Source organism: Pipistrellus hanaki (genome assembly GCF_964339955.1).
Source record: "Pipistrellus hanaki genome assembly, chromosome: 3".
Taxonomy (NCBI): domain Eukaryota; kingdom Metazoa; phylum Chordata; class Mammalia; order Chiroptera; family Vespertilionidae; genus Pipistrellus; species Pipistrellus hanaki.
Window position 1 is genome coordinate 155,163,460 of NC_140505.1, and position 25,063 is coordinate 155,188,522.

Genomic DNA, 25,063 nt, shown 5'->3' on the forward strand with positions numbered 1-25,063 from the left:
TGGCCACCCCACTCAGTCATTGCCATCCAGTTAAAACCCAATGCATCAATCAATCTTGCAAATTTCAGCTTTTAATTTTTAAAATTCCATTCAATGCCTCAACAAATGAAAGCAACTACTAGTACTTTCAGCAGACTTAAAAAATATTTTAGCAAATCTATGAAAATATTTTGAAGGTCTGTTTAGAATCTATGTTAATAAGTTGGTAATTATTTCCAGAAATTTCCAATGAATTCTGAAAGGCCTTAATAACTACTAAAAGTCTATCAAGTGGAGTGGTTACAGTACTCTGAAGCAGTGGTAATAGTGATTATTGAACATTTCTACTTATAACAAGATATATATATAACTGAGTTACCATGGCATCAGTCCAATCCTTTCTTTAAAGGTGTCAGAAGCATTTTTAATAATCTTAAAGTCTACTGCAGTTCTTAAAAGAGCAATACAATTATTGTCAATTAAATAGTTAATGCTTTTCTTTGCTGGCAGACCTATTGGGTCAAATTTTTGGTATAATATAGTTTTTAAAAATTAGATTTCTTAACTGTGTTAGTGTGAATTGACACATTTATTTCTGTCTTATAAAACTGAGCTCAGTCATACTATTTTGATTGTAGAAAAATCTTAGCTGTTACCACATTGCTCCCATTGCATACTGGTGAACAGTTAAGATGTGTTTACACCAGCACTTGTTCAGAAACTCCACTCTCCATTTTAACACCTCTCCCTTGATGTTGGAGTAGAACATAAGCATTGTCTAGGATTTTTTTTTCTTTGCAGCTATTTATTAGTATTGAATGCTTTCTAGATACTCACATGCCTTTTGTTTAAATTGAATAGGGAAAGTTTGAGAAGTACCTAGAATTAAAAAGCTGTGGTACACTGACTAGTACACTATGGAATACTATGTAGCTATAAAAGAAAAACCTATATCTTATCCTTTAAGACAGCATGGAGGAACCTGGAGAGTATGCATTAAGTGAAATAAGCCAGTTAGAGAAAGATAAGTATCACATGATCTTATTTATATGTGGAATCTAATGAACAAAATAAACTGATAAACCAAATAGATCCAGAGACACTGAAGCATGAAACAGACTGATGAACCTCAGAGGGAATGGGGGTGAAGATGGACAGGAAGAGATTAACTAAAGAATTTACATGCATATATGCATAACTCATGGATAGATGAAAGAGCAGTGAAAGCATGGAGAGGATAAGTTGGAGGGGGCCAATGGAGAGAAAAAGGGAACATTTGTAAGGATTTCAACAATAAAGATAAATTTAAAACAACTCCAAATACTCAGAAAAAATAATTATATGGCCACCTGAGGGTTGGCAGAGAATGTGAAATAATGTAGGCAGTTCTCCATCCTTATAATAATGTTACCTTTACCTCATTTTATCTGGGGGCCACAGTGAGTTAACTAACCTAAGACCATTTCTCTCCCAGCAAGAACATACAAGTTACAAAAACTGGGCCAGAAAAAATAAACCCTAATTTCTTCTTGTTCTTGTTCTTCTTCTTGTTGTTCTCCTCCTCCTCCTCCTCCTCCTCCTCCTCCTCCTCCTCCTCCTCCTCCTTCTTCTTGTTTTTGTTTTTGTTCTCCTCCTCCTCTTCCTATTCTTCTGTTGTTCTTGTTCTTCTCCTTCTTGTTTTTGTTCTTGTTCTTCTTCTTTTTTTAATTTTTAAAAGAAATATATTTTTATTGATTTTTTTACAGAGAGGAAGAGAGAGGGATAGAGAGTTAGAAACATCAATGAGAGAGAATCATCGATCAGCTTCCCCTTGCAAACCCCCTACTGGGGATGTGCCCACAACCAAGGTACATGCCCTTGACTGGAATTGAACCTGGGACCTTTCAGTCCACAGGCTGACGCTCTATCCACTGAGCCAAACCGGTTTCAGCATGTTCTTATTCTTCCTATTCTTGTTGTTGTTGTTGTTGTTGCCAAACTGGTTTCAGCATGTTCTTGTTCTTCCTATTCTTCTTGTTGCTGTTGTTGTTGTTGTTGTTGTTGTTGTTGTTCTTCTTCTTCTTCTTCTTCTTCTTCTTCTTCTTCTTCTTCTTCTTGTTTTTGTTGTTCTCTTCCTCCTTCTCCTCCTCCTCCTCATCCTATTGTTGTTGTTGTTGTTCTTCTTCTTCTTGTTTTTGTTCTTGTTCTTCTTGTTCTTGTTCTTCTTATTCTTGTTGTTGTTGTTGTTGTTGTTCTTCTTCTTCTTCTTCTTCTTCCCCTTTTCTTCTTCTTCTTCTTGTTCTCCTCCTCCTCCTTCCCTATCCTTGTTGTTATTCTTCTTCTTGTTCTTGTTCTTGTTCTTGTTGTGGTGTTGTTGTTGTTGTTGTTGTTGTTGTTGTTCTTCTTCTTCTTCTTCTTCTTCTTCTTCTTCTTCTTCTTCTTTTTGTTTTTGTTCTCCTCCTCCTCCTTCCCCTCTACCCCCTATCCTTGTTGTTGTTGTTGTTCTTCTTCTTGTTTTTGTTCTTGTTCTTCTTATTGTTTTTGTTGTTGTTTTTGTTGTTGTTGTTGTTGTTGTTGTTGTTGTTCTTCTTCTTCTTCTTCTTCTTCTTCTTCTTCTTCTTCTCTTCCTCCTCCTCTTCTCATTCTTCTTGTTGTTCTTGTTCTTGTTCTTCTTCTTCTTGTTTTTGTTTTTGTTCTTGTTCTTGTTCTCCTTCTCCTCATTGTTGTTGTTGTTCTCCTCCTCCTCCTCCTCCTCCTCTTCCTCTTTGTTGTTGTTGTTGTTCTTGTTCTTCTTCTCCTTCTTGTTTTTGTTTTTGTTCTTGTTCTTCTTCTCCTCCTTCTCATTCTTCTCATTGTTCTTATTCTTGTTCTTGTTTCTCTTCTTCTGCTTCTTCTTCTTCTTCTTCTTCTTCTTCTTCTTCTTCTTCTTCTTGTAAAAATGGCAATGATTACATCTGTTCTAAATGTTTAGGTTATGATGAGGACCAATAGAAATAGACACAACTGCACTTAAAGCTTCTTGATAAAACAAAATGAGCCCATCAACCTAAGGGATTCTTATTTTTGGTGAAACAACCAAGGAGCATAAATCTACAGAGGCAGTCATTGGTTTCAAAATAATATTTTCTTTAGGAAGAGGAAGAAAATAAAGATAAAAATTATGAACAACAAATACGTAACTACCAACAAGTGAATATAAAAACCAAGGGAATTAAAAAATATGTTGAACAATATTAACTGGTGAATATAATAGAATCAGAGGTATGGAAGGGGAGTGGACTGATGATTCTTGGGGAAAAGGGGAGTGGGGGGTGAGGGAAGAAACTGAACATAAACTGTGTACCGATGGATGAGGATAATGGGGGGTGGGGAAAGGGCAGAGGGTGGGGTGGGAACCTGATGGAGGGGAAATAAAAGAGGAACATTTGTAATAATATGAACAATAAAGATTTATTTAAAAAATAATAAAATAAAATTATTATTCTGAAAAAAAATATTTTCTAATGCAGCCAAACAGGCCATTGTTTCACCCGGCACTTCCCCACTTCACAGAGAGGAGGGTAACAAGTACGCACATCCCTGATGTCGTTTTCAGGGTGTACAATCAATTCATGCTCTTCTTTACCCAACTTTGATTTGCTGTTGTGGTTTGTTCTCCATTCATTTTAAAAACAGCAGGTAAGTTAGCATGAAAAAAAAAGGGTATTTCCAAAATTAACCCAATGCCCATTGGCACACTCAAGAAGGCGTTTTGAACACACTGGTCCCAAATTCTAAACTTCTTAAATTGATTAGAAGGAAGCAAAAAGTTATTAAAGATTTCAAAAAGCAATGTGTGTGTGTGTGTGTGTGTGTGTGTGTGTGTGTGTGTGTGTACATGCCCACAATTTCCTCTAAATATTATTTACCTTTTTGGTTTAAAACTTATTGAATCAGCCTCTTAATATCATTCATCTATATGAATAAAAGCCTGGGTGGTTCTCATGACTTCCCACGACGCCCTCACATCATCACAAGTTGACTACCACAAGATGGCAGGCAGTGGAGGGCAGTGGGGGCAAACAGGCTAGCAGGGGAGGGCATTTGTGGGCAATCATGCTGGCAGGGATGGGCAGTTGGGGGCGACCAGGCCAGCAGGGGAGGGAAGTTGGTGGTGAGATCAGGCCAGCAGGGGAGCATAGTTGGGGGCAACCAGGCCTGCAGGGGATGGCAGTTGTGGGAGATCATGCTGGCAGGGATGGGCAGTTCGGGGTGACCAGACCTGTAGGGGAAGGCAGTTGGTGGTGAGATCAGGCCAGCAGGGGAGGGCAGTTGGAGGCGACCAGGCCAGCAGGGGAGGGCAGTTGGTGGTGAGATCAGGCCATCAGGGGAGGAAAATTGGGGGAGAGATCAGGCCAGCATAGTTGGGGGCAACCAGGTCTGCAGGGGAGGGCAGTTGGGGGCCATCAGGCCAGCAGGGGAGGGCAGTTGGGGGGTTATTGGGCCTGCAGGGGAGGGCAACTGGGGATGACAAAGGGTGTAGGGGAGGACAGTTGGCCCAACCAGGCTGGCAAGGGAGGACAGCTGGAGATGACCAGGCCAGCAGGGGAGGGCAGCTGGGGATGACCAGGCTAGCAAGGGAGTGAAGTTGGGGGAGACCAGGTTTGCAGGGGAGGGCAGGTAGGGGAAAACAGGCCTGCAAGGGAAGACAGTTGTGGATGAGATCAGGATGGCAGGGGATGGCAGTTGGGCACGACCAAGTTGTCAGGGAAGGGCAGTTGGGGGCAACCAGGTCAGCAGGGGAGGGCAGTTGGGGGTGACCACACCTGCAGTGGAGGGAATGTGAAGGCAACCAGGCCTGCAGGGGAGGTCAGTTAGAGGTGACCAGGCCTGCAGGGGAGGGCAGCTAGGGACAACCAGGCCTGCAGAGGAGGGAAGTTGGGGGTGATTGGGCCTGCAGGGGAGGGCTGCTGGGGATGACCAGGGCTGCAGGGGAGGGCAGGTAGGGGCAAACTTGCCTGCAGGGGAGGGCAATTGGGTGCAGCCAGATCAGCAGAGGAGGGCAGTTGGGGATGAGATCAGGACAGCAGGGGATGGCAGTTGGGCACGACCAGGTTGGCAGGGGAGGACAGTTTTGGGCAACCAGATTGGCAGGGAGGGCAGTTGGGGGTGACCACATCTGCAGTGGATGGCATGTGGGGGTGACCAGGCCTGCAGAGGATAGTTAGGGGTGACCAAGCCTACAGGGAGGGCAGCTGAGGACAACCAGGCCTGCAAGGGAGGGCAGTTGGGGGAGAGATCAGCCAGCAGGGGAAGGCAGTTGGGGGCCATCAGGCCAGCAGGGGAGGTTCAGTTCAGGGGAGATCAGGCCGTCAGGGGAGGGCAGTTGGGAAAAATCAGGCTGGTAGGGGAGGGCAGTTAGGGGCATGCAGCCTGGCAGGGGAGGGCAGTTGAGGGTGACTAAGCTTACAGGGGAAGGCAGTTGGGAGTGTTCAGCCTGGCAGGGGAGGGCAGCTGGAGGTCACTTGGCTTGCAGGGGAGGACAGTTAGGTGTGACCAGGCCTGCAGGGGAGGGCAGTTAGGGGTGACCAGGCCTGCACTATAGGGCAGCTGGGCATGACCAGGTCTGCAGGGGAAGGCAGCTGGGGGCAACCAGGCCAGCAGGGGAGGGCAGTTAGGGGCAACCAGACCTACAGGGGAGGGCATAAAGTGGCGACTTGGCCTGCAGGGGAGGACAGTTAGGTGTGACTAGGCCAGCAAGGGAAGGCAGTTGTGGGCCATCAGGACAGCAGGGGAGGGAAGTTGGTGATGAGATCAGGCTGGCAGGGGAGGGCAGTTGGGAATGATCATGCCTGTAGGGGAGGACAGTGGGGGTGAGATCAGGTTGGCAGGGGAGGGCAGTTAGGGGCAACCACACCTGTCAAAGAGGGCAGTTGGGTGTGATCAGGTTGACACGGGTGAAGAGTTAGGAGTGACCAGGCCTGCAGGGGAGGGCATCTGGGGGCAACCAGGCCTGCAAGGGAGGATAGTTAGGTATAATGAGGCCTGCAGGGGAGGGCAGTTGGGGGTGACCCAGCCTGTAGGGGAGGGCAGTTAGGGTTGACCAGATCTGCAGGCGAGGGCAGCTGGGGGCAACCAGGCCTGCAGGGGTGGGCAGCAACACCATAAGGGGAAGAAAGTTGGGGCCATCAGGCTGGCAGGGAAGGGCAGTTGGGGATGAAATCAGTCCAGCAGGTAAAGGCAGTTGGGGGTGAGATCAGGCCTGTAGGGAAGGCAGTTAGGTGCGACCAGGCCTGCAGGGGAGGGCAGTTGGGGGCAACTAGGCTGGCAGGATAGGGCAGTTGGGGGTGTCCACGCCTGCAGGGGAGGCCACTGGGGGTGACCAGGCCAGCAGGGAAGGATAGTTGGGGGTGCTCAGGCCAGCAGGGGAGGGCTATTGGGGCAATTGGGCTGGCAGAGTAGGGCAGTTGGCATGATCAGGCTGGCAGGGGAGCAGTTAGATGTTAATCAGGCTGGCAGGGGGTGATTAGGGTGGGAGGCAGAAGCAGTTAGGGGCGATCAGGCAGGCAGGCAGGAAGGCAGGTGAACAGTTAGCAGCCAGCAGTCCCTATTGTGAGAGGGATGTCTGACTACCAGTTTAGGCCAGATCTCTGTGGGGTCCCTGATTGGAGATGGTGTAGGCTGGCCTGAGGGACAACCCCCCCCAACCCCCCTCCATGCACGAATTTCATGCACAGGCTCTCTAGTGACTTCATAATTTATGTATTGTATTTAATAAATGAGACAGTGAGAATATATACTTTTCCCCTTAATTTTTTAATTCATTAAGCAGGGCAAGGTGACCAGTGTACTAGGCAAAGCTTTCAGAGTAAGCCTCATGGTAATGAATGTCTGTTCTCTCCTCTCATCTGAATTAGTTCTACCCTTGATTAATGCAATCATCATGTTCTATGTACTTGCTCACCAGTCTGTTTCCCCACTTTTCCAGTAGAGTATAGATTATGCTTTTTATCTCTGTTTCTACCCCAGGAACCAGCTATTTAATCAGTAAATGGGTGCTCTGCCAGAGGATGGTCTTGATTGGCCAATTTACATTCTGTAGAAGGTTTTGGTAAGCTGAGATGGCCAATGATAGGAGGGAATGGGTGGACTCAGAAGGAGCTGAGGTTGTAGGAAGACTGTGGGAAAGGGGATGACTTTGTAGAGAATGGAGCAGTGGTGGTGGAGAAAGTGTTGAAAGAAGAAGTTCTGTATATTTTGACCAACTTTAATTTGTCAGTGTTGGCTTCAGGGTAAATTAAATATATTACCGGGGAGAGAAAATATATCTGAGCTTGTGTTGAATGAACCTTTGTATTTTCCTCCAAATGTATTGAGCACTTAATTTGGTCTCCAGTGGCCTGACAACATGACAATTATTCAACTTGGTCATATTAAAAGTACACAGAATTTTCAAATTTGTGTCAGTTACTTAGATGCCATCTTTAGATAATGTAATCTGAAAAGTAAAAAAAATCAAGAAACACCTTTTTTTTTTTTTTCTTCTTTTTTTTTTTCCACATGGCAAATTAGCTGTGGCTTTGGGTGACCTGGTAGCTTCAAAAGTGTGATTTTTAGTACGTACAAATCTATTGAGGACTTTTTATTGAATTAGACCATCAATAAATTAAAGGACACCGGAAGGTAGGGGCGTGGGAAAAAGAGGCTACACTGGTTACAGAACAGGAGTGAACCCCACTGCTGATGCAAACTGCTCAACAAGAAAGCACTTTTAACACACCGTTTCCCAGATCGGCCAGCTCATAAATCACTCACGTGAGGCCTCGGATAAACTTCCAGATTCCCAGGATGGTTCTAAGGTATCACTGTGAAACCACTAATTCCATTTTTTAGGGCTGATAAACCCAATAATTTGGTGATTCTCATGGCCCGGCAAATTGGGGAATTACTAATTTAAAGAACTCCACTTCACATATTTAAATCATTAAGACTTAAATTGGGATTAGCTCTCAGAAAGGCATTGCTTCTTTAGTAAAAAATCAATATAATGAAAGTTTAAAAGAAGTAAATTCCTGGCCGTAGCCGGTTTGGCTCAGTGAATAGACATCAGCCTGCAGACAAGGGTCCTGGGTTCAATTCCAGCCAAGGGCACATGTGCTCTCTATTCCCAGTAGGTGTGTAGGAGGCAACCAATCAATAATTCTCTCTCATCATTGATGTTCCTATTTCTCTCTCCCTCTCCCTTCGGCTCTGAAAAAAAAAAAAAAAAAAAAAAAAAAAAAGCCTGGTAATAGAAATGCAAGTTGTGACAATATGCATATTCTAATCTGGTAGCTAATTAAATATGTGTAAGGCCCATATGCAAAGCATTACCATTTTTATTGTATCTCCAAATTCACAAAGGTGTTTTTTGTTTGTTTGTTTGTTTTGTTTTTAATGTGTTGCCATGCCCATTCTGGTCCGCTCCACCACTGGATCCTCAAGCCAATCTATGTACAATCCTTCCCCATCCATAACCATATTACCTACAGCTCACTTTCATCCAAGTCTTAATTTAAGCAAAATAAAACAACTGACTAAAGCTCCCCCCCCCCCCCCCCATCTCTCTCTCTCTCTATGACTCTCTGTTTCTCTCTCCAGTGTGTGTGCGCGCTGGAGAGAGAAACACACACACACACACACACACACACACACACACACACACACACACACACACACACACGGCTCTCCTTCAATGGATCCCCACTGCCTACAGAGCTACGTGCAGTCTTCTGCTTGGTATTCACAATCCTCTCAGGTGGTATTTGCAACCTTCACAGCAGGGCCCCAGCCTATCTTTCCAGCTTGATCGCTCATGGCTTCCCTGCACAGAGCAGGTATGCTACCAAAGTGGACTGACATCTGTATCCCAAATGTGCCCCAGGTTTCCTGGCTCCAGTTGCTCTGCATAGCATGCACCCCAATCCCACTTGTTCTTCCAAGTCTATCTCCCATGCCTGTCTTAATAGTCTTTCCACTCCCTCCAATTCCATCAAATTAATATGTCCCACCTTCTCCACCACTCCCCAAATACAATTCTACCCTGCTCTGTTTGTGTTTGATTGTGAGCTCCTTGAGAGCATAATCTATATCTTAAGGAAGTACCTTTTGCCGGAACCGGTTTGGCTCAGTGGATAGAGTGTGGGCCTGTGGACTAAAAGGTCCCAAGTTCTATTCCGGTCAAGGCATGTACCTTGGTTGTGGGCACATGTGCAAGTGGCAGCTAATCGATGTTTCTCATCTATGTTTCTAGCTTTTTATTCCTCTCTCTTCCTCTCTGTAAAAACTCAATAAAATATATTTTTAAAAAAAGCCTTTAGAAAGTACCTTTTAACCTCTGGCACTGCCAAGTCTGTGGGTAAACTGGAAAGACTAAAACCACGTGGCCAGAATCGCATGGCTATAGAGAAAATTCTCTTTATGACTTAATGGATGAGAGCCTTTAAAAGAGTTATTTAGCTTTTCTCAGCATTTGTGCCTTTCTTATTACGCAGCAATAATATCAACCCTACAATATTATGTTAAGGAATTATCTGAATGTGTCTGCTGACAATAGTTGCTCCCTTCTTAGTGCATATTTACTGAATTGATCTCTGCATGTCAAATAAAGCAGTAAATATGTATGGATCCATTTTTCTACTTCCTAACTAGTTACTTAAGGTTTTTATAAAGGTGTAAAAGCCCTTTACTCCCTCATTAGCTCCACTAATTTACCTTGGCCTGAAAAAAATGGACAGCAGCAGCCCCAACACCTTATCTTTTCTGATCAGTTGTATCCATTAAAAAATAAAAAATAGCTGCACTGAGAAAAGTGAAATTTCACTATTAATCCCTGGTCCATGTATGCACATGAGTTCCTAAAGATGAATGTCACCAACGATGCAGAAGTTGGAAATATAAAGGCAGAGGTGAGTCAGTATGGTCGCACACCTCAGGATAAAATGTTTGTCATGGTTGTGATGAGGGGCAGAAGCAAGACAGGTATAAGAGCCAAGAAAAGCAATTGCTTCATACTGATTAATGGCCATGCTTGTCATGTCAATTAAAAGCATTAACTCTTCATTGAAGTTTTAATTTTAAAATGTGTTTATGCTGAATTTTTTATACTTCTACAGTCAAATGTTATCTTTTGGGAATGGTTCAGGATTCTGGAAGCTTCAGATGTGCGCTGAAGGAAGGGAGTGGAGAAAGGGAGCGGTGGGCTGTGGGCGGGACAGGAAATGGGGTGGGCTGGGAAGGATGGGGCAGGGGTGGTACTTGTCACATTGAGGCTCACAGTCCCATTCCCTTTATTAACAACACTGAGGAGGATCATTTGGGCTTAGGCAACTAGGAAAGTTTTTTTGGGAAAAAAGTACAAATCATCTTTTATTTCCCAGACTGGAATTCCCATTAAACTGGCTTTCTGGGAAAATAAGTTCATTTTATGCGTGATTCTCTTTATTTTATTATTCTATTTTTCAGCTTTATTAAGGTATAATTGACAAGTAAAATTATAAAATATCTGCAGTGTACATTGTAATGATTTTATATATGTACTAGAGGCCCAGTTCACGAATTTGTGCCTGGGTGTGGTCTGGCTGGCCTGGCCCCAATCAGGGAAGATCAGGGCAGGGCCTGTCAGGAGGAGGAGACAGCGGGAGGTTGGCTGGCAGGCCTGCCCCAATCAGGGCTGGGCCAGCTGGGGGAGGGGCCAAGGATGATTGACCAGTGAATCCTGCCCCCAATTGAGGTGGGGGGGTGGTTGGGGTCAGGGTAAGCCATGGGAGTGGCTGTGGACAGTGGGCCAGCTGGCCCTGCCCCCAAATAGGGTGTGGGAGCACCAATTTGGGGTCAATGACTGGGGGAGGGAACATGGGAGGTTGGCCAGTCAGCCCCACCCGATTAGTGTGGGGGGCTGGTCAAGGGTGGAGCTGGGTGGGGGTGGGACTGCAGGCCAGTCAGGGTGATGGGGGCTGATCAGGGGTGGGGCCAGTTGTGGGGAGGGGCTGTGGGCAGTGGGCCAGCCAGCTCCACCCCCACATGGGATGGGGGGCTAATTGGGGCCAGCTCCTGGGGGAGGGGCCATGGATGGTTGGCCAATTGGCCCTGCCCCTGATTGGGGATGGAGCTGATTGGGGGGAGGGGCTGTGGGCTGATTGAAGTGTCAGGGACCATTGGGGGTGGGGCCATATGGGGGAGGGGCTACAGGAGTTTGGCTGGCTGGTCCCACCCCCTATTGGGATGGGGGGGGGGGTGTGAACAGGGGTGGCCAGCCAGGGGAGGGGCTGAAGGCTGATGGGGTGGAGGGGGCCCAGTGGGGTAAGGGTAGATGGGTGAAGGGGCTGCAGGATGATTGGAGTGGGATAGACCAATAGGGGGTGGGTTCAGCCATTGAGAAGAGCTGGGGGGGGGAGGGGGAGTGTTGGCTGGCTGCCTTGCCCTTGATGGGTGTGGGAGAGGCTGATCCGGAGCAGGCTGGCTCGGGGGAAGGGCCATGAAAGATTGGCTGGTCCACCCCACCCTCCCATTTGGGTGGTTTGCTGGCTGCAATGGATGTCATAGCGACCAGCCATTCTGTCATTACAGCATTCTGGTCGTTGGTTTTTTATATATATGTAGACTAGAGGCCTGGTGCATGAAAATTCATGCACTGGAGGGGGGGGTCTTTCAGCCCAACCTGCCCCCTCTCAGTCTGGGAGCCCTCAGGGGTAGGAGGCGATACAGCAATTAGGGGAAGGAGATGCCCCATCACACCTCTGCTACTGCCACTGCCATGAGCGCAAGCTTTAGCCATCCCTGGTTACCTGAACCTCGAGCAGCCCTGGGCAGCTGGGCATCCATCATCGAAGGGGACTGGGGGAATCTGGAAGCAGGTGTGTGGAGCAGCAGGGCCCGCCTGGGGGCAGGCACGGCCTTGTCATGCACCTACCACCCGGCGGGGCTAAGGGGAATGGGCACTGCCATCTTTTGGCTATGGGTCCACCATCTTTGAGGGTGTGACAGTCAATTAGCATATTCCCTCCTATTGGCTGTGGGTGCCACCATCTTTGATGGGGGGGCAGTCAATTAGCATATTTCCTCCTTATTGGTTGTGGGTGCTGCTATCTTTGCAACAGTGTGAGGATCAATTAGCATATTCCCTCTTTATTAGATAGGATACCTTGTGAAAATATTCCATCTAGTTAACACATTTACATGCGTGATTGTTTTGAGATCATAAAGCCCAGAGTATAGCTTTAAGATCTTGTCTAATTCCTGGTTCTTTTTTTTTTTTTTTTTTTTTATGAGCTGGATTACTAAGAACAAGGACATTTATTAGATCTGGTGGGTTATTGTTAATAAAAATTTTCAAGGAATTAGAAAACTAAGTCTTGGGAAATAATTTTATTATGTTAACCTTGGGCCCATTAAAAAAAACAGAGAAGGCTGAGAATAAATATATTCATCAACAGAGTAACTTAGGTGAATTAATATTTATTCAGAATAACTTTAATGATATTTGGTGTTATTGAACTTCAAGAAATTCCATCTGATACAGGAGTCCTTGAAACAGTCATGGACTATGATGTAATAGTGATGGGTTGCTGGGCGTTGCGTAAAGTGTTATTGACTTTTAACACTTTGGTTTTAATTGAAGTTTAAGAAGAAAAATGGGCAGAGACAGGGGTAATATATGAGCTTAGTTATTTTACACATAGGACTTCACATCCCAAAATATCAACTAGCTATGAAATTCTGTCGTCTATTCTTGCTTTTGTCAAAACAAACATCAACCCATCCCATCCCGACACCACAAGCCAGAGCAGTATGAACAATCATCATCTAGTGCCATCAAAAGTTTTCATTCATGGCCTAGCCAGGGCAGCTCAGTTGGTTGAGATCATCCCATGCACCAAAAGGTTACCAGTTTGATTCCCCGTTAGGACACATACCTAGGTTATAGCTTCTGTCTCTGATCAAGGTGCATACAGGAGGCAACTGCTTCATGTTTCTCTCTCATAATGATGTCTCTCTCTCTCTCTCTCTCTCTCTCTCTCTCTCTCTCTCTCTCTCTCAAGTTAATAAAAACATATTTTAAAAAGTTTTCATTCATTCAGCAAATATTTGAGTCCCTACTATGTGCTGGCATTAGAGAGCAAGAAAGAGCCAGACACCTGCCCTGCTGGAGGCAAGGACCAAAAAGTGGTTAGCATGTAGATGGGAGGAGTCCCTCAGAAGGCTGATGGTCTTTGATATTCAGCAGGGCTGAAAATCTGCATATGATTACTTGCTGCTGGATGAATTTCTGAAGGCAATCCTTTAACCTGATAATCCTCTTATTGTTTACCAAACTTTACCATTGAAATGGCTGTTTGCTTTGCTAAAGGGTAGATGTGTATTCCAGTAAATAAAAAGCTGATGGGTGTGGAGATTCACTAGAGTGAAGCCTCTGCTTGGCTTTCCACCATGCCTTATAAACTTATATTTCTTGTTTAGTATATCCATTTATGTGTGGCTCCTTCTCCAGATTCCTGAACAATTGTTGCAAAAGGTTGCTGCAATTATGCACCTCGGAACAGGGACCGGAGAAGATTTGCTGGAGCAAAAAAGGAAGTTCACTGGTAAAGGTGGGGATCCCCGAACAGGTGGGACGATTCACTGCGCATAAAGCTCACACCAACTTTGGAATTTGTGCTCCAAAGTGGGTGAGGATGTCTTTTTCAAGCTATACCATAATGGAGAAGAATTCGGTTAAAAGGCATAATTATAGCTGAAACCGGTTTGGCTCAGTGGATAGAGCTTCGGTCTGTGGATTGAAAGGTCCCAGTTTCGATTCTGGTCAAGGGTATGTACATTGGCTGTGGGCACATCCCCAGTGGAGGGTGTGCAGGAAGCAGCTGGTCAATGTTTCTCTCTCATCAATGTTTCTAGCTCTCTATCCCTCTCCCTTCCTCTCTGTAAAAAATCAATTATATATATAGGCAAAATTATAAAGAAATTAAAATGTCAAAAGGTACTCTCTTAAATCAGGCTCAAGAAAACAGTGGCCTTGTCATATTTAACTATGTGGGGTCTTGTTCAAATTACATTATGCCTAATTTGTATTGGGGATCAAAAGTCTAGTAACTAAAATCTTCTGCCTCTAGTGTGGAAAGGCTGGGCAGCTAGCGAGGGTGGCGCCGTCAGCTCACTCGCAGGGGTACTCTTTAATGCTTTGTTTGAAAATTACCACATGATGCCTTGCGACAAGCAGATTTTAGCTAAAATAACTTTAAAGGCTAGTCAAAGCTATGGAGAGAAAAGATCCAGGAAAAGAACTTTGATTTATTAAATCTTGTCTATATATTAATGATACTTGTATCTCTCTTTGTTGTTATTGTTAGGCTATTAAGCAAGCCTTTCATTTAACTTAATGGGAAAAGAAACCTCAGTGGCCAGGCCATTTACTGAATTTCCCCAGAGCAAACAGGATGTGGGGGTTGGGAGACACGTGGCCCATTAATTACTAAGTCTTTTGGTGATCCTGTAAAATGGATGCCCGCTCCTGAGAATACCATTAAAAGTCTCCTTTTAGCCATGTTTTTATTTCCCTGTCCATCATTTAAAACTTGCAGAGTTTGGGGATGCATATGGGATTTCTGTACTCATCAAGAGAAAAAGGCTAGTTTAAGAGAAAAGGCACACCCCCGTCTGATTTTGGATGGCTTCTCGAACTGAGCTCCATCTCTTTACAAGTGATATAGAATAAATCCATAACTGTTTTTATTATCAAAAAGATGGAAAAAATGACCCAAAGGAGATATACAGGCTGGGTTTAGGCAACAATATTAGCGTTTCCATAATAATGGATAGTTTTTAAATAATAATGGACTGCATTCCAGGGTTACCATTAAGGCCATTAAAAGTCAGTAAGTTATCTCTGTTACAGAATTTTCCAAAGCAAATGCCTTAGATGGTAATAATTGGCTTTAAAATATTAAATTTGTTGAAACATAAATAAATAGATGTAACTAAAATGAAGAATATGTGGCGGAGCTTTTCAGTGATAATTATAGGTATTTTAATGGAGTAGGGAGCTGGTCACGTTTTCCAAAGCAGTAAGCTTAGATGTTATCTTTAAGGAAAGAATGTGGCAGTTTTACATTCAAGAAGCTACAGATCTGCTTCCCAAGTCTTTGGTAACTTAAAGCTTTGGAGTTTACTGAATTAAATAATAAAACTTATTAAATATCTAGGTATTTTAAAATGACAAAATACTGAAATATTAATCTGAGTTTGCCTCACATATGAAAAATCTAGATGACAGAATTGAATCTATTAATTAAATATGTCTGGTATTTTTGAAAATGTGAAGTTATTATTAATCTAAGAAAGGCTAGGTATTTAACTTGCCACTTAAAATTTAAGGCTTCTAAGAGTTTAAAGTTCAAATTTAGTTAGGAGAAATTATATAGTTGTGATAACAAAATACATAAAGTATAGAAATTTATTTTTATTTTTGAGAAAATCTTGTATTTTCTCTAGAGAAATTAGTAGTTTAAAATTTATTGTAGTCTTTATGTGTACTATGTGTGATAAAATTTCAACCTAAGATATAATACTTAATTGGTCTAATTAAAAAGGAGGATTAATCTATGATCTTAACTAAATTTTAATATAAAAACCAATTTAAATTTAATATCTTTTAGAATAATTACAAAGATTATATAATATAATCTTTTATATATATATATATATATATATATATATATATATATATGAATGATAGTCTTTCCAAGTTAAATTTCAAGACTTTAATGGAGGGATAGCTTTGGGACATTTCAAGGGCCCTGGAATGATTCAAGATTTATTCTTTTTTCTTAAAAGAACTATTGTTGAACTAAATTAGGCCAATTTAATATACTTGAAATCACGTGGAAGGCTTTATCAAATAAAAATTAATAACTATATTTTATTTATATATACATATATTTTAAATGTTATAAAGATTTCAACCTCTAAGCAAGGGCAAGACAAACTTGCTGAATATTTCTTAAGCAAAACCAGATTATTCAGCAGAGGGATTTTAAAAAACAAAAGCCTCAGGCAGCCTGCTTTTTAAATAGACTAGGGGAGGAGACAGCATCTATTACTTCATAGGTCAAATGTATAAGTTTTCTTACTTTACTTTTTTAATAAAGATGCCTACTTTAATTACTTAATAAATTAGCTTTTTACAATATAATCAAGATCTCATATAAGCTCAGTTATATGAGAAGCCAATATTTTTATAAGCAATTGGGTTTAACAAGGTCAAAGTAAAAATTTGCATACATATGCAAATGAGCACTAGCCAAAAGAAATACTGTTTAAAAGTAAATTTTAAGCTTAATAAAAAGGAGAAATTTTAAAATATCTTCCACTACTATTTATGAGGTAAACGAAAAGTTATTATTCAAGCAATAAATCTCATCATTAGTAAGTCACCATTAGAAAAAGAGAGTCACTTGAAATGTAGGCATGGCAGAACTGGCCAGCATCCAAAAAACAACCAAGGTTGTTGTTCTGTTTAAAAGAAAGAAAAAGGTTTTTTAAAAGAAATTACCTAAATATGGCCTAGAAATTGCTCTGGGAGAAAAAACAGAAGAATATTTCATTCAAATATCTGGAAAATTGCAATCAAAAGTCAATGTATTAGGCCTCAAAAAGAAAAGGAAGTAATTTTCATTTTGCTTTTCTAACAAATCTTGTGCCATTGTACTCAAACACTCAAACACAGAAATTCAATGAGTTAGAAAAGAAGCCTATTTCAGAGTGATTTAAATTGGCAAATTGAAATAAGTGAATATTCAGGGGAACTTAGTTGTACTAGGCAGGAACCTATTCCTGGAGTATTAACTATTTCTTACTGATGGTTCATCTCATAGTAAACCTGCTTATCATGCAATAAATTCAAGGAATGTCCCACTTGCATGTTCCCAATTTAAAACAAAAAAGGGGGGATAGTGGAGTAATCTCATGTAAGTAAATTACATCAAGCCTTAATTATTTTAAATTTTTTCACTTTAAGATTTTTTTTTTTTTTTCTTGTAATGATGATGGCAAGACACACATGGTATCAGAATGAGCCAAAGGAAAATGGTCTAATTATATGGGAAGATCCTGAGTCAAGTTTATAGAAAGGTCCTTTTATTAACCTTTGGTTGAAGATATGCTTATGTATTTCCAGAAAACTCTTCCAAGCCATTGTGGATTCCTGCAACAATGGTTCTGAGGGAGGAACTGACCAGACTACTCCAACCACAGATAGCAGTTGCCCCAAGCATATATGCTGGGGCAATGCCCTGACAAGACAGAGGAGAAACAGTTCAGAGATGGTATTAAAGAGGCCTTGCCAAGCTAGCATGCATCAGCTGTGCATTGGTACAGGTTGCCCTAGACAAAGCCAAAGAAGGTCGGACCTGCATTGTCATTGCCCACCATTTGTTCACCACCCAGAACTGGAATATTATTGCTGTCATGTCACAGGGAACAGTGATTGAGAAGGGAACCCATAAAAACTGTTGGCCAGTGATTAGCAAGGGACTCAAAGAACTGTTGGTCCAGAAAGGAGCTTACTGCAGACTGATTCCTTTGATACCTGACAACAATTTTATTATTTTTATTTTTTATTTTATTTTTTAAAATATATTTTATTGATTTTTTTACAGAGAGGAAGGGAGAGAGATAGAGAGCTAGAAACGTCAATGAGAGAGAAACATCTACCAGCTGCCTCTTGCACACCCCCTACTGGGGATGTGCCCGCAACCAATGTATATGCCCTTGACCGGAATCGAACCTGGGGACCTTTCAGACTGCAGACCGATGCTCTACCGCTGAGCCAAACCGGTTTCGGCCCTGTCAACAATTTTAAAAGGACATGAAAGAACTCAATCATTTTCATTGAACTTAAAAATCATAAAAAGATCAAAGCTCTGAAATGTATTAAAACAAAAAGGGGGATATGCTGGGAGAAAGGACCAAAAAGTGGTTCGCATGTAGATGGGAGGAGTCCCTCAGAAGGCTGATGGGACTTTGATATTCAACAGAGCTGAAAATCTGCATATGATTACCTGCTGCTGGCTGAATATCTGAAGGTGATCCCCTAACCTGATCATCCTTTTATTGTTTACCAAACTTTACCATTGAGATGTCTCTTTGCTTTACTAAAGCATCAATGTGAATAAAAAGCTGATGGGTCCGAAGGTACAGGGAGGTTCACCACTAAAGTGAAGCCTCTGCCTACCTTTCTCCCATGTCTTCTAAATGCATATTTCTTGTCTAGTATGTCCATTTATGTGCGGCCCCTTCTCCAGATTCTGCGTCCTTGCTGCAAAAGGTTGTGGCACTGCCCTTCCCTATCTAATGGAAAATACAGATTAGCAATCAGTATTGAGAATGAACAGGTAGTACTACGGGGCTTCCGAAGCCTGAGGGACTCCAGGGGAGAGTTTTGCTGTCTGAAGCGGAGGTGAAGTCCTCTTTAGGAACAGAGCTTAGTAAGCAGAGGCAGGTGGTATGAGAGAGGGACGGTTACTTCTTTTTTTAAATTTATTTGTTGTCTAAAGTTTTACATATGTCTCCTTTTTCCCCACTTGACACCCTCCCACCTCACCCAAAGCCATTCCCACCCTGGGCAAGCCCCCACCACCCCAGTGTCTGTGTCCATAGGTTAGAGGTGCGGTTATTTCTGTGTGACTGTGGCTCAAATGGAAGGGGAGAGCCAAGAGGTGTAGTTGAACAGGTGGTCCCACATGTAAAGTTTTGAATTAATAAATGGTGGTTATGACTTTTTTTCCTGTTTTAAAAAATACCTAAATTCCTTAATTGCATTCAAAGTGTGTTCTGCAGAGGTATGATACATGATATCATATACATATATATACAGACACACACATAGGTATATTAACAAATTATGTGTATATATTACAAGCCAGATGTTGATGCTCACTTCAACCCCTGCATCACACACTGCTGTTAGAGTTAGTATTTATCCTACCTCACCCTGTGTTGATATTTCTCTCTTTCTATATATTTTCTTTGTTTCCAAGCCCAGTAACTATGAAGTCTTCAAGGACATAAATGATCTTATATTTAAATGTGAAATTTTAGGCCTTACAAGAATTCCTAGACAAGAAAAATGCATCAGTACAGAGCACAAGAGATAAATTTTGCACAACTTATTGGCAAAAATGTGAAGGCATGGGGTATTGTGGTATAGAAGATCTTTATAAAGGAATATGGGTGTTTCTATTTTTTTTTTTTTTCTGTCTCTACCAGCTCCTTTCTCATCCTAGTTAAAAAAAGAAATAGAATGGTAAATTATATGCTGAATTTCATTCCTAGTTCTGTTTGGCTGCCTATTTATTTAAATAATTATTCTCCTTGGAGAGAAGCAAATGACAGAAACATAAATTTTGTACAAGTGTCAATGAGAGTCTGATCAAACATCATGTAGCAATCACCTGCCTATAGGGGCTGACATATAGTGGGGGAGTGTGGGAAAGGCTGAATACCTGCTTTGAAATCCAGGGGTGTTGAGTGTCTGGACACGGTTTGGAGGCAGGGAAGTACCTGGAGAAACCTCTCGCTGTGGTTGAGTGGAATGTTTTGTTGCCTCCCTCTTTTTCTGGGGGACTCTCAGAGACTACTGTGCTGCCTCAGACTGTGCTGTAACCTCAGGTGTCAGAGGGGTCAGCAGCAGACTGAGTGTGGACTCTCAGTGCCAGGGCCTGGAATCAAAGGAGGTCTGGCCCTTTCTTGGGCATATTCATATGTAAGCACCATATGCACCAAGAGACAGCACTTTTAAGGAGGCAGCTCACTGACAACTCGATTCAACCTTGAAAATGCCCGGAGGCTTTAGACTTCCCTGTACTGACCTAGGGCATCAGCGTGTCTTTTCTCTCTCTGTCCAGACAAACTCCCCAACCTGAGAGCTTTCTTTTCACCAATTAAGCAAAGCATGATTTATTAACAACTGTAAGTCACCGCCAGGTCCTTTGAAGGACTTTCATTCCTCTTTGTCCTGGATATTTTTTATGACAGGTAAAAATATCTATCCTCAGAGCTGCATGAGATAAAAATGTTGGCCCTGAAGGGAATGAACTCTCGATTTAGCTAATGCTTCCTTTTGAAGAGTATATCTTAAATGGAAATACAGTAGTATATGACATTAAAATCTGAAAAATTCACTGTGAAATAGTCTATTTTCTGTACTCTAATATTTTTTATGCAGAGGAAAAAGCAAAAAAAAAGTAACAAGGTAAATTTAGTAAATAGAGCAGAAGAACAAAGAAGCAGAAAACAGAAGCATACTTATTCTGAGACTGCGACCACGTCCTAAGAATAAAGTGGTTCCTGTTAGTTGGCAAGAAGGGGAAATGCTGTATATTATTTCTCCTGCACAATAGGAAAGTAAGGAAAGTGTATCTTGGCCAAACAGGTCAAGAGACTGACTCCTGCCCAATCTGGAGGAATCCTTTTCTCTTTCCATTTTTCTTTACTAACCTTTTGATTACTGCTATGTAATGCCCCTTCACACTATAACAATTGCTTGTGTTTATCAGTTTATCACCATAACTATAGGATGGGCACTATTATTAGCCTCATTTTACAATGAAGCAACTGAAGCTCAGAGAGGTCAAGAACTTGCTTGGCATCATCACACAGCCAGTAAGTTGAAAAGCCTCAAGTTGAAGTCTTGTCAATCTCCAAAACTTTCCTTCTGACCTTTCATAGGCTAATATACAAAGTGTCCCCTTGGGAGTTCAACTGGGAGATCTGGAATTCAATCACTCTCTATGACATGTGCTGACCAGCAGGGGGCTCTGTGAAATGAAGGAAGGCCCTGGCTGGCAGCCGGAAGGCCCCAATAGGCCCTGATCATTGGTCAGGCCTACGGACCCTACCCATGCACAAATTTCGTGCAACAGGCCTGTAGTATACTATATATATTTTTAGTGATAATACTGAGTTCATTAAGAAGAAACCACTTCTATGTAAAGTATCCCAAGTACCTCTTTCAATCCTAAATGACATAGCAAGACTGAGCTATTTAACAAGACCTGGGGATGGAGGGACTTGCAGGGACAGGGTAGCTAAAGCTAGCCCCATTTCAAAGCACGTTGTTTCAAGGGTGTTCCCCTTGGCCATCTCATTAGTGAGTGACAACGAAGAATCAAAGAAGAACACAATCTGCCCACTCCTGTCCCCTCATTTGAGCCAACTTACTCCATAGAGTCGATGATTTTTTTTGGCTCCACAGGGCATGGATATATGACTTCATCAATGTGCTTCAGGTTACAGTTGGAAAAGGCAGTAGAGATGTGTATGAAGGCTTCCAGCTTTGGCATCTGACTGGCCATGAGCAGGAGCTTCTGGGTGGCAGTAACGTTGAGCTGCACGGCATGTCTAGAGAGAATTAGGCAGAAAGAAACACACCGGGCCTGTGTCATGCTTCTTGGTGAAAAGAGGGTCAAGTATACCTATGATCCCTCCTCTTAGCACTGCTCTGAAATTCTAGCCTTGTAATTAGGGGAAAAAATTCACAGTTATAAACATTAATAACATTAATAGATGTAAAGCAGTCACAAACCCAATGTCAGATTACATCAGTGTATATCAGAAGCAGCTAAAAAATGTTGGATGGACAATAAGATAATCCAGTAAGGACAGAAAAAAAAAAAACAATTAGGAAATATAGTGGAAGAAAGGCACAGATTCAAAACCCAACAGTTAAATATATATCACATTAATAATAAACAAATAGGCTCTACTAAAAATGATAAAACTTCAAAAGGGTCATGACAAAAAATTTGAATAAATATAAAGAAATATATTGTTCCTGGATAGAAAGAACTAATGTTTTTCTAAATGAATATACATATTCAAGGTAATCCCAATAAAATTTCCAAACCTTTAAAAAACTGGCAAATTATTATAAGTTTAGTCAAGAAGTACAGCAGGTGAGAATAGTCAAGAAAATCCTATTAAAAATGATCTGTGTGTATATTTGCCTAGTAAAATAAAAATTATAGTAATGAAAATACTATGATGTTGAAAGAGAAAGCTGAATAAAACTAAAAATGATAATTTAATATGTTACAAGTTTCCTTTCAAATAAATAAGTGAAAATAAATCATTTAATAAATGTTTTAGAAGTAACCATCAGCTAGAAATAATAAAAAAAGGTTACTCTACATTCACACCTACCCCACTCTTCTTTTTACAGAACTTTCCTGACTTCTTATTCCCCCTGATAGCTAAATAAATGTTAAATGGGTCAAAATTGAAATGTGAAGCCGAGACTGGTTTGGCTCAATGGATAGAGCGTCGGCTTGGGGACTGAAGGGTCCCGGGTTCGATTCCGGTCAAGGGCATGTACCTTGGTTGCGGGCATATCCCCAGTATGGGGTGTGCAAGAGGCAGCTGATCGATGACTCTCTCTCATTGATGTTTCTAGCTTTCTATCTCTCTCCCTTCCTCTCTATACAAAATCAATAAAAAATATATTAAAAAAAAACAAAAAAACAAAACAAAATTGAAATGTGAAAATGAAACAATAAAAATACTAGAAGAAATTTCAAATAACTTCATACATAATAAAAATAAAGTTGAGGATAAATGGTAAACTGCTAAGATATTTGAAGCCTTTTAAAAAACACGAATTGTTAAATCTTTCAAGAAATCTTAAAATTTATCAGAAAAAATGCTTCAGATGAAAAAAAGGCAAAAACCGTGGATAGGTATTTGAACAAAAGAATAAAATCCCAATCAGCATTTAAATTACCTAATTATCAAAGAAATAAGAATCAAAACTCATAATGTCACTTCCATGATCAAATTAACAATGTTAAAAAGAATTAAAGAATTAAAATAGAGCATGGTGGTGGGTGTTGAAATGGGGAATCGTGTGCATACTGATGGTGTAAATTGATACCATATTTTCAAGAGCGATTTAGCATTATATGACAAATTATAATCTGTTTCTAATCTGGGCACATTTGATACATACCTAACAATTCCATTTAGTATGTACCCAAAGGGAAGCACCCAAAGGTACTATATAAAAAAAACATTTATGTGCAGAGGTGTTCATTGAAGAGTTGTTTACAATAGTGAAAAATTAGGACAATCTACCTATACAGAACTTGCTGAATATATTACATATGTGTACAAATGAGTATTATGTAGTCATTATAAATTATAATAAACAATGAAAGATAAAAAAATAAATGAGCAGTTTGCAAAAATCTTCTCAATATGATGACTTTGTTGTAGATTTGAACACAAATCTATTTTACTAAGGCTCCATAAAGAAAAACTGACATCGCTGAAACTGGTTTGGCTCAGTGGATAGAGCGTCGGTGTGCAGACTGAAAGGTCCCAGGTTCGATTCCAGTCAAGGACATGTACATTGGTTGCGGGCACATCCCCAGTAGGGGGTGTGCAGGAGGCAGCTGGTCGATGTTCCTCTCTCATTGATGTTTTTAGCACTCTATCCCTCTCTCTTCCGCTCTGTAAAAATCAATAAAATATATATATATAAAAAAAGAAAAAAGAAAAAAGAAAAACTGACGTGGCTCAGTGGTGAGCCTTGACCTATGAGCCAGGAGATCACAGTTCTATTCCCAGTTGGGAGGGGGTCAGGGCACATGCCTGGGTTGCAGGCTCAAGCCCCAGAGGGGGCCGTGCAGGAGGCAGCCGATCAATGATTCTCTGTTATCATTGATGTTTCTATCTCTCCCTCTCCTTTCCCCTTCCTCTCTGAAATCAATAAAAATATATTTAAAAAGAAAAAAGAAAAAAAAGAAAGAAAACAAAAAGGGAAAACTGGAATGAATGTTCTCCACAATGTTAAGTGGTTAGCTCTGGGCATGTGAGATTTTGGAGAAGTTTTTACTCCTTTGTACTTTTTCATTGGGCCTACCTTTTCTTTAAAAAAAAAAAAAAATCAACAACAGAAACCACAGATTTACAAAACAGATGTGCATGCACACGTGTATGCACACACACATATCCATAGAAGCCACGAGAGGGGACAGGAAGTACCTCAGGTGGTCATCGAAGCGCACGGTGGCGGCACAGTGGAAGACGATGTTGGTGCAGGAGAGCAGCTCCTGCATGTCCCCCTTGCTGATGGCCAGGTCGTTCTGGTTGAGGTCTGCGTAAACCGCTCTGATCTTCTCATGCACGTTGGGACAGACCTCTTTGGCTTTTTCAAAAAGCTGAAACATAAATATAAATCAATATACAAAGATCACCAGCTCCAGCACATTTTCTTGTTCTCACGGACCTGTTTCACCCTAACTCTAAAAAACGGGTTTTACTAGTAGTTGTAATATCACTCAAAGAAGGCATCCCAAGAGCATTTGCTTAATTTTGTGCAATTCATGTTTGGGATCATGCCTGCTCCTCATAATCTGATAAGCATTTGAAAAAAGTCAGTTCTAATAAGCAGGAAAAAAGTGTGTTTGAATGTTCCTGCAGCGTGGAGGAGTGATAGTAAATTAAATGTATCCGGCCCTCTCTGCTCCTCCCCTGGGAGGCATCTCTGTGTTTATACATGGTGGTGATTCCATTTTGTGCTGAAAAATACTGTTTTCAGTGCAAAATTGCCAGCCTATATAAATTTTCAGGCATTGCAAAGTCTCATGAGGATCAATTCAAAACAACATGTTTAACTGGCCAGATTAACAAGATGTCCTAGTAACATAAACATAATTGGAAACAAATTAAGCACATTTATAATGGTTAAAACAAATACAAATTTTATATCCCCTCTTTCTAATATAAATGGCAGTTATTGCCAAGTTAGATAATTACGTGAGCTCATGAACCTTTTATGGAATTATAATTGATTTTTTAAAAATATTCTAATTTATAAAGGGCAAAGGAAGGAGCAGTGGCAGCTTCGACTTTCATTACAATTATTCACTTGGATCTAGGTCTCTACTTTCGCCTCCACAGAGAACTTCTTCAATTAAATTGGTGTTTTCTATTTTATCAGGAAATATGATTTTAATAAAATGATCTTGATTCCAACTTATTTTGGTAAAAATGGAATTTTACTGTAATATTGGTATGATATGTTAACAGCTGGGGG

General features: G+C 41.4%; 1 protein-coding gene across 1 annotated transcript in view; it reads right to left on the reverse strand.

Moving 5' to 3' along the window:
* Nucleotides 1–25,063, reverse strand: part of FAR2 (fatty acyl-CoA reductase 2) — a 119,585-nt gene that overhangs the window by 18,903 nt on the left and 75,619 nt on the right. The window contains exons 3-4 of the mRNA XM_084877144.1: nucleotides 24,010–24,185; nucleotides 21,190–21,369 (exon numbers count right to left, since the gene is read on the reverse strand). Coding sequence (XP_084733270.1) covers nucleotides 21,190–21,369; nucleotides 24,010–24,185 — 356 coding nt within the window. The remainder of the gene's footprint in view (nucleotides 1–21,189; nucleotides 21,370–24,009; nucleotides 24,186–25,063) is intronic.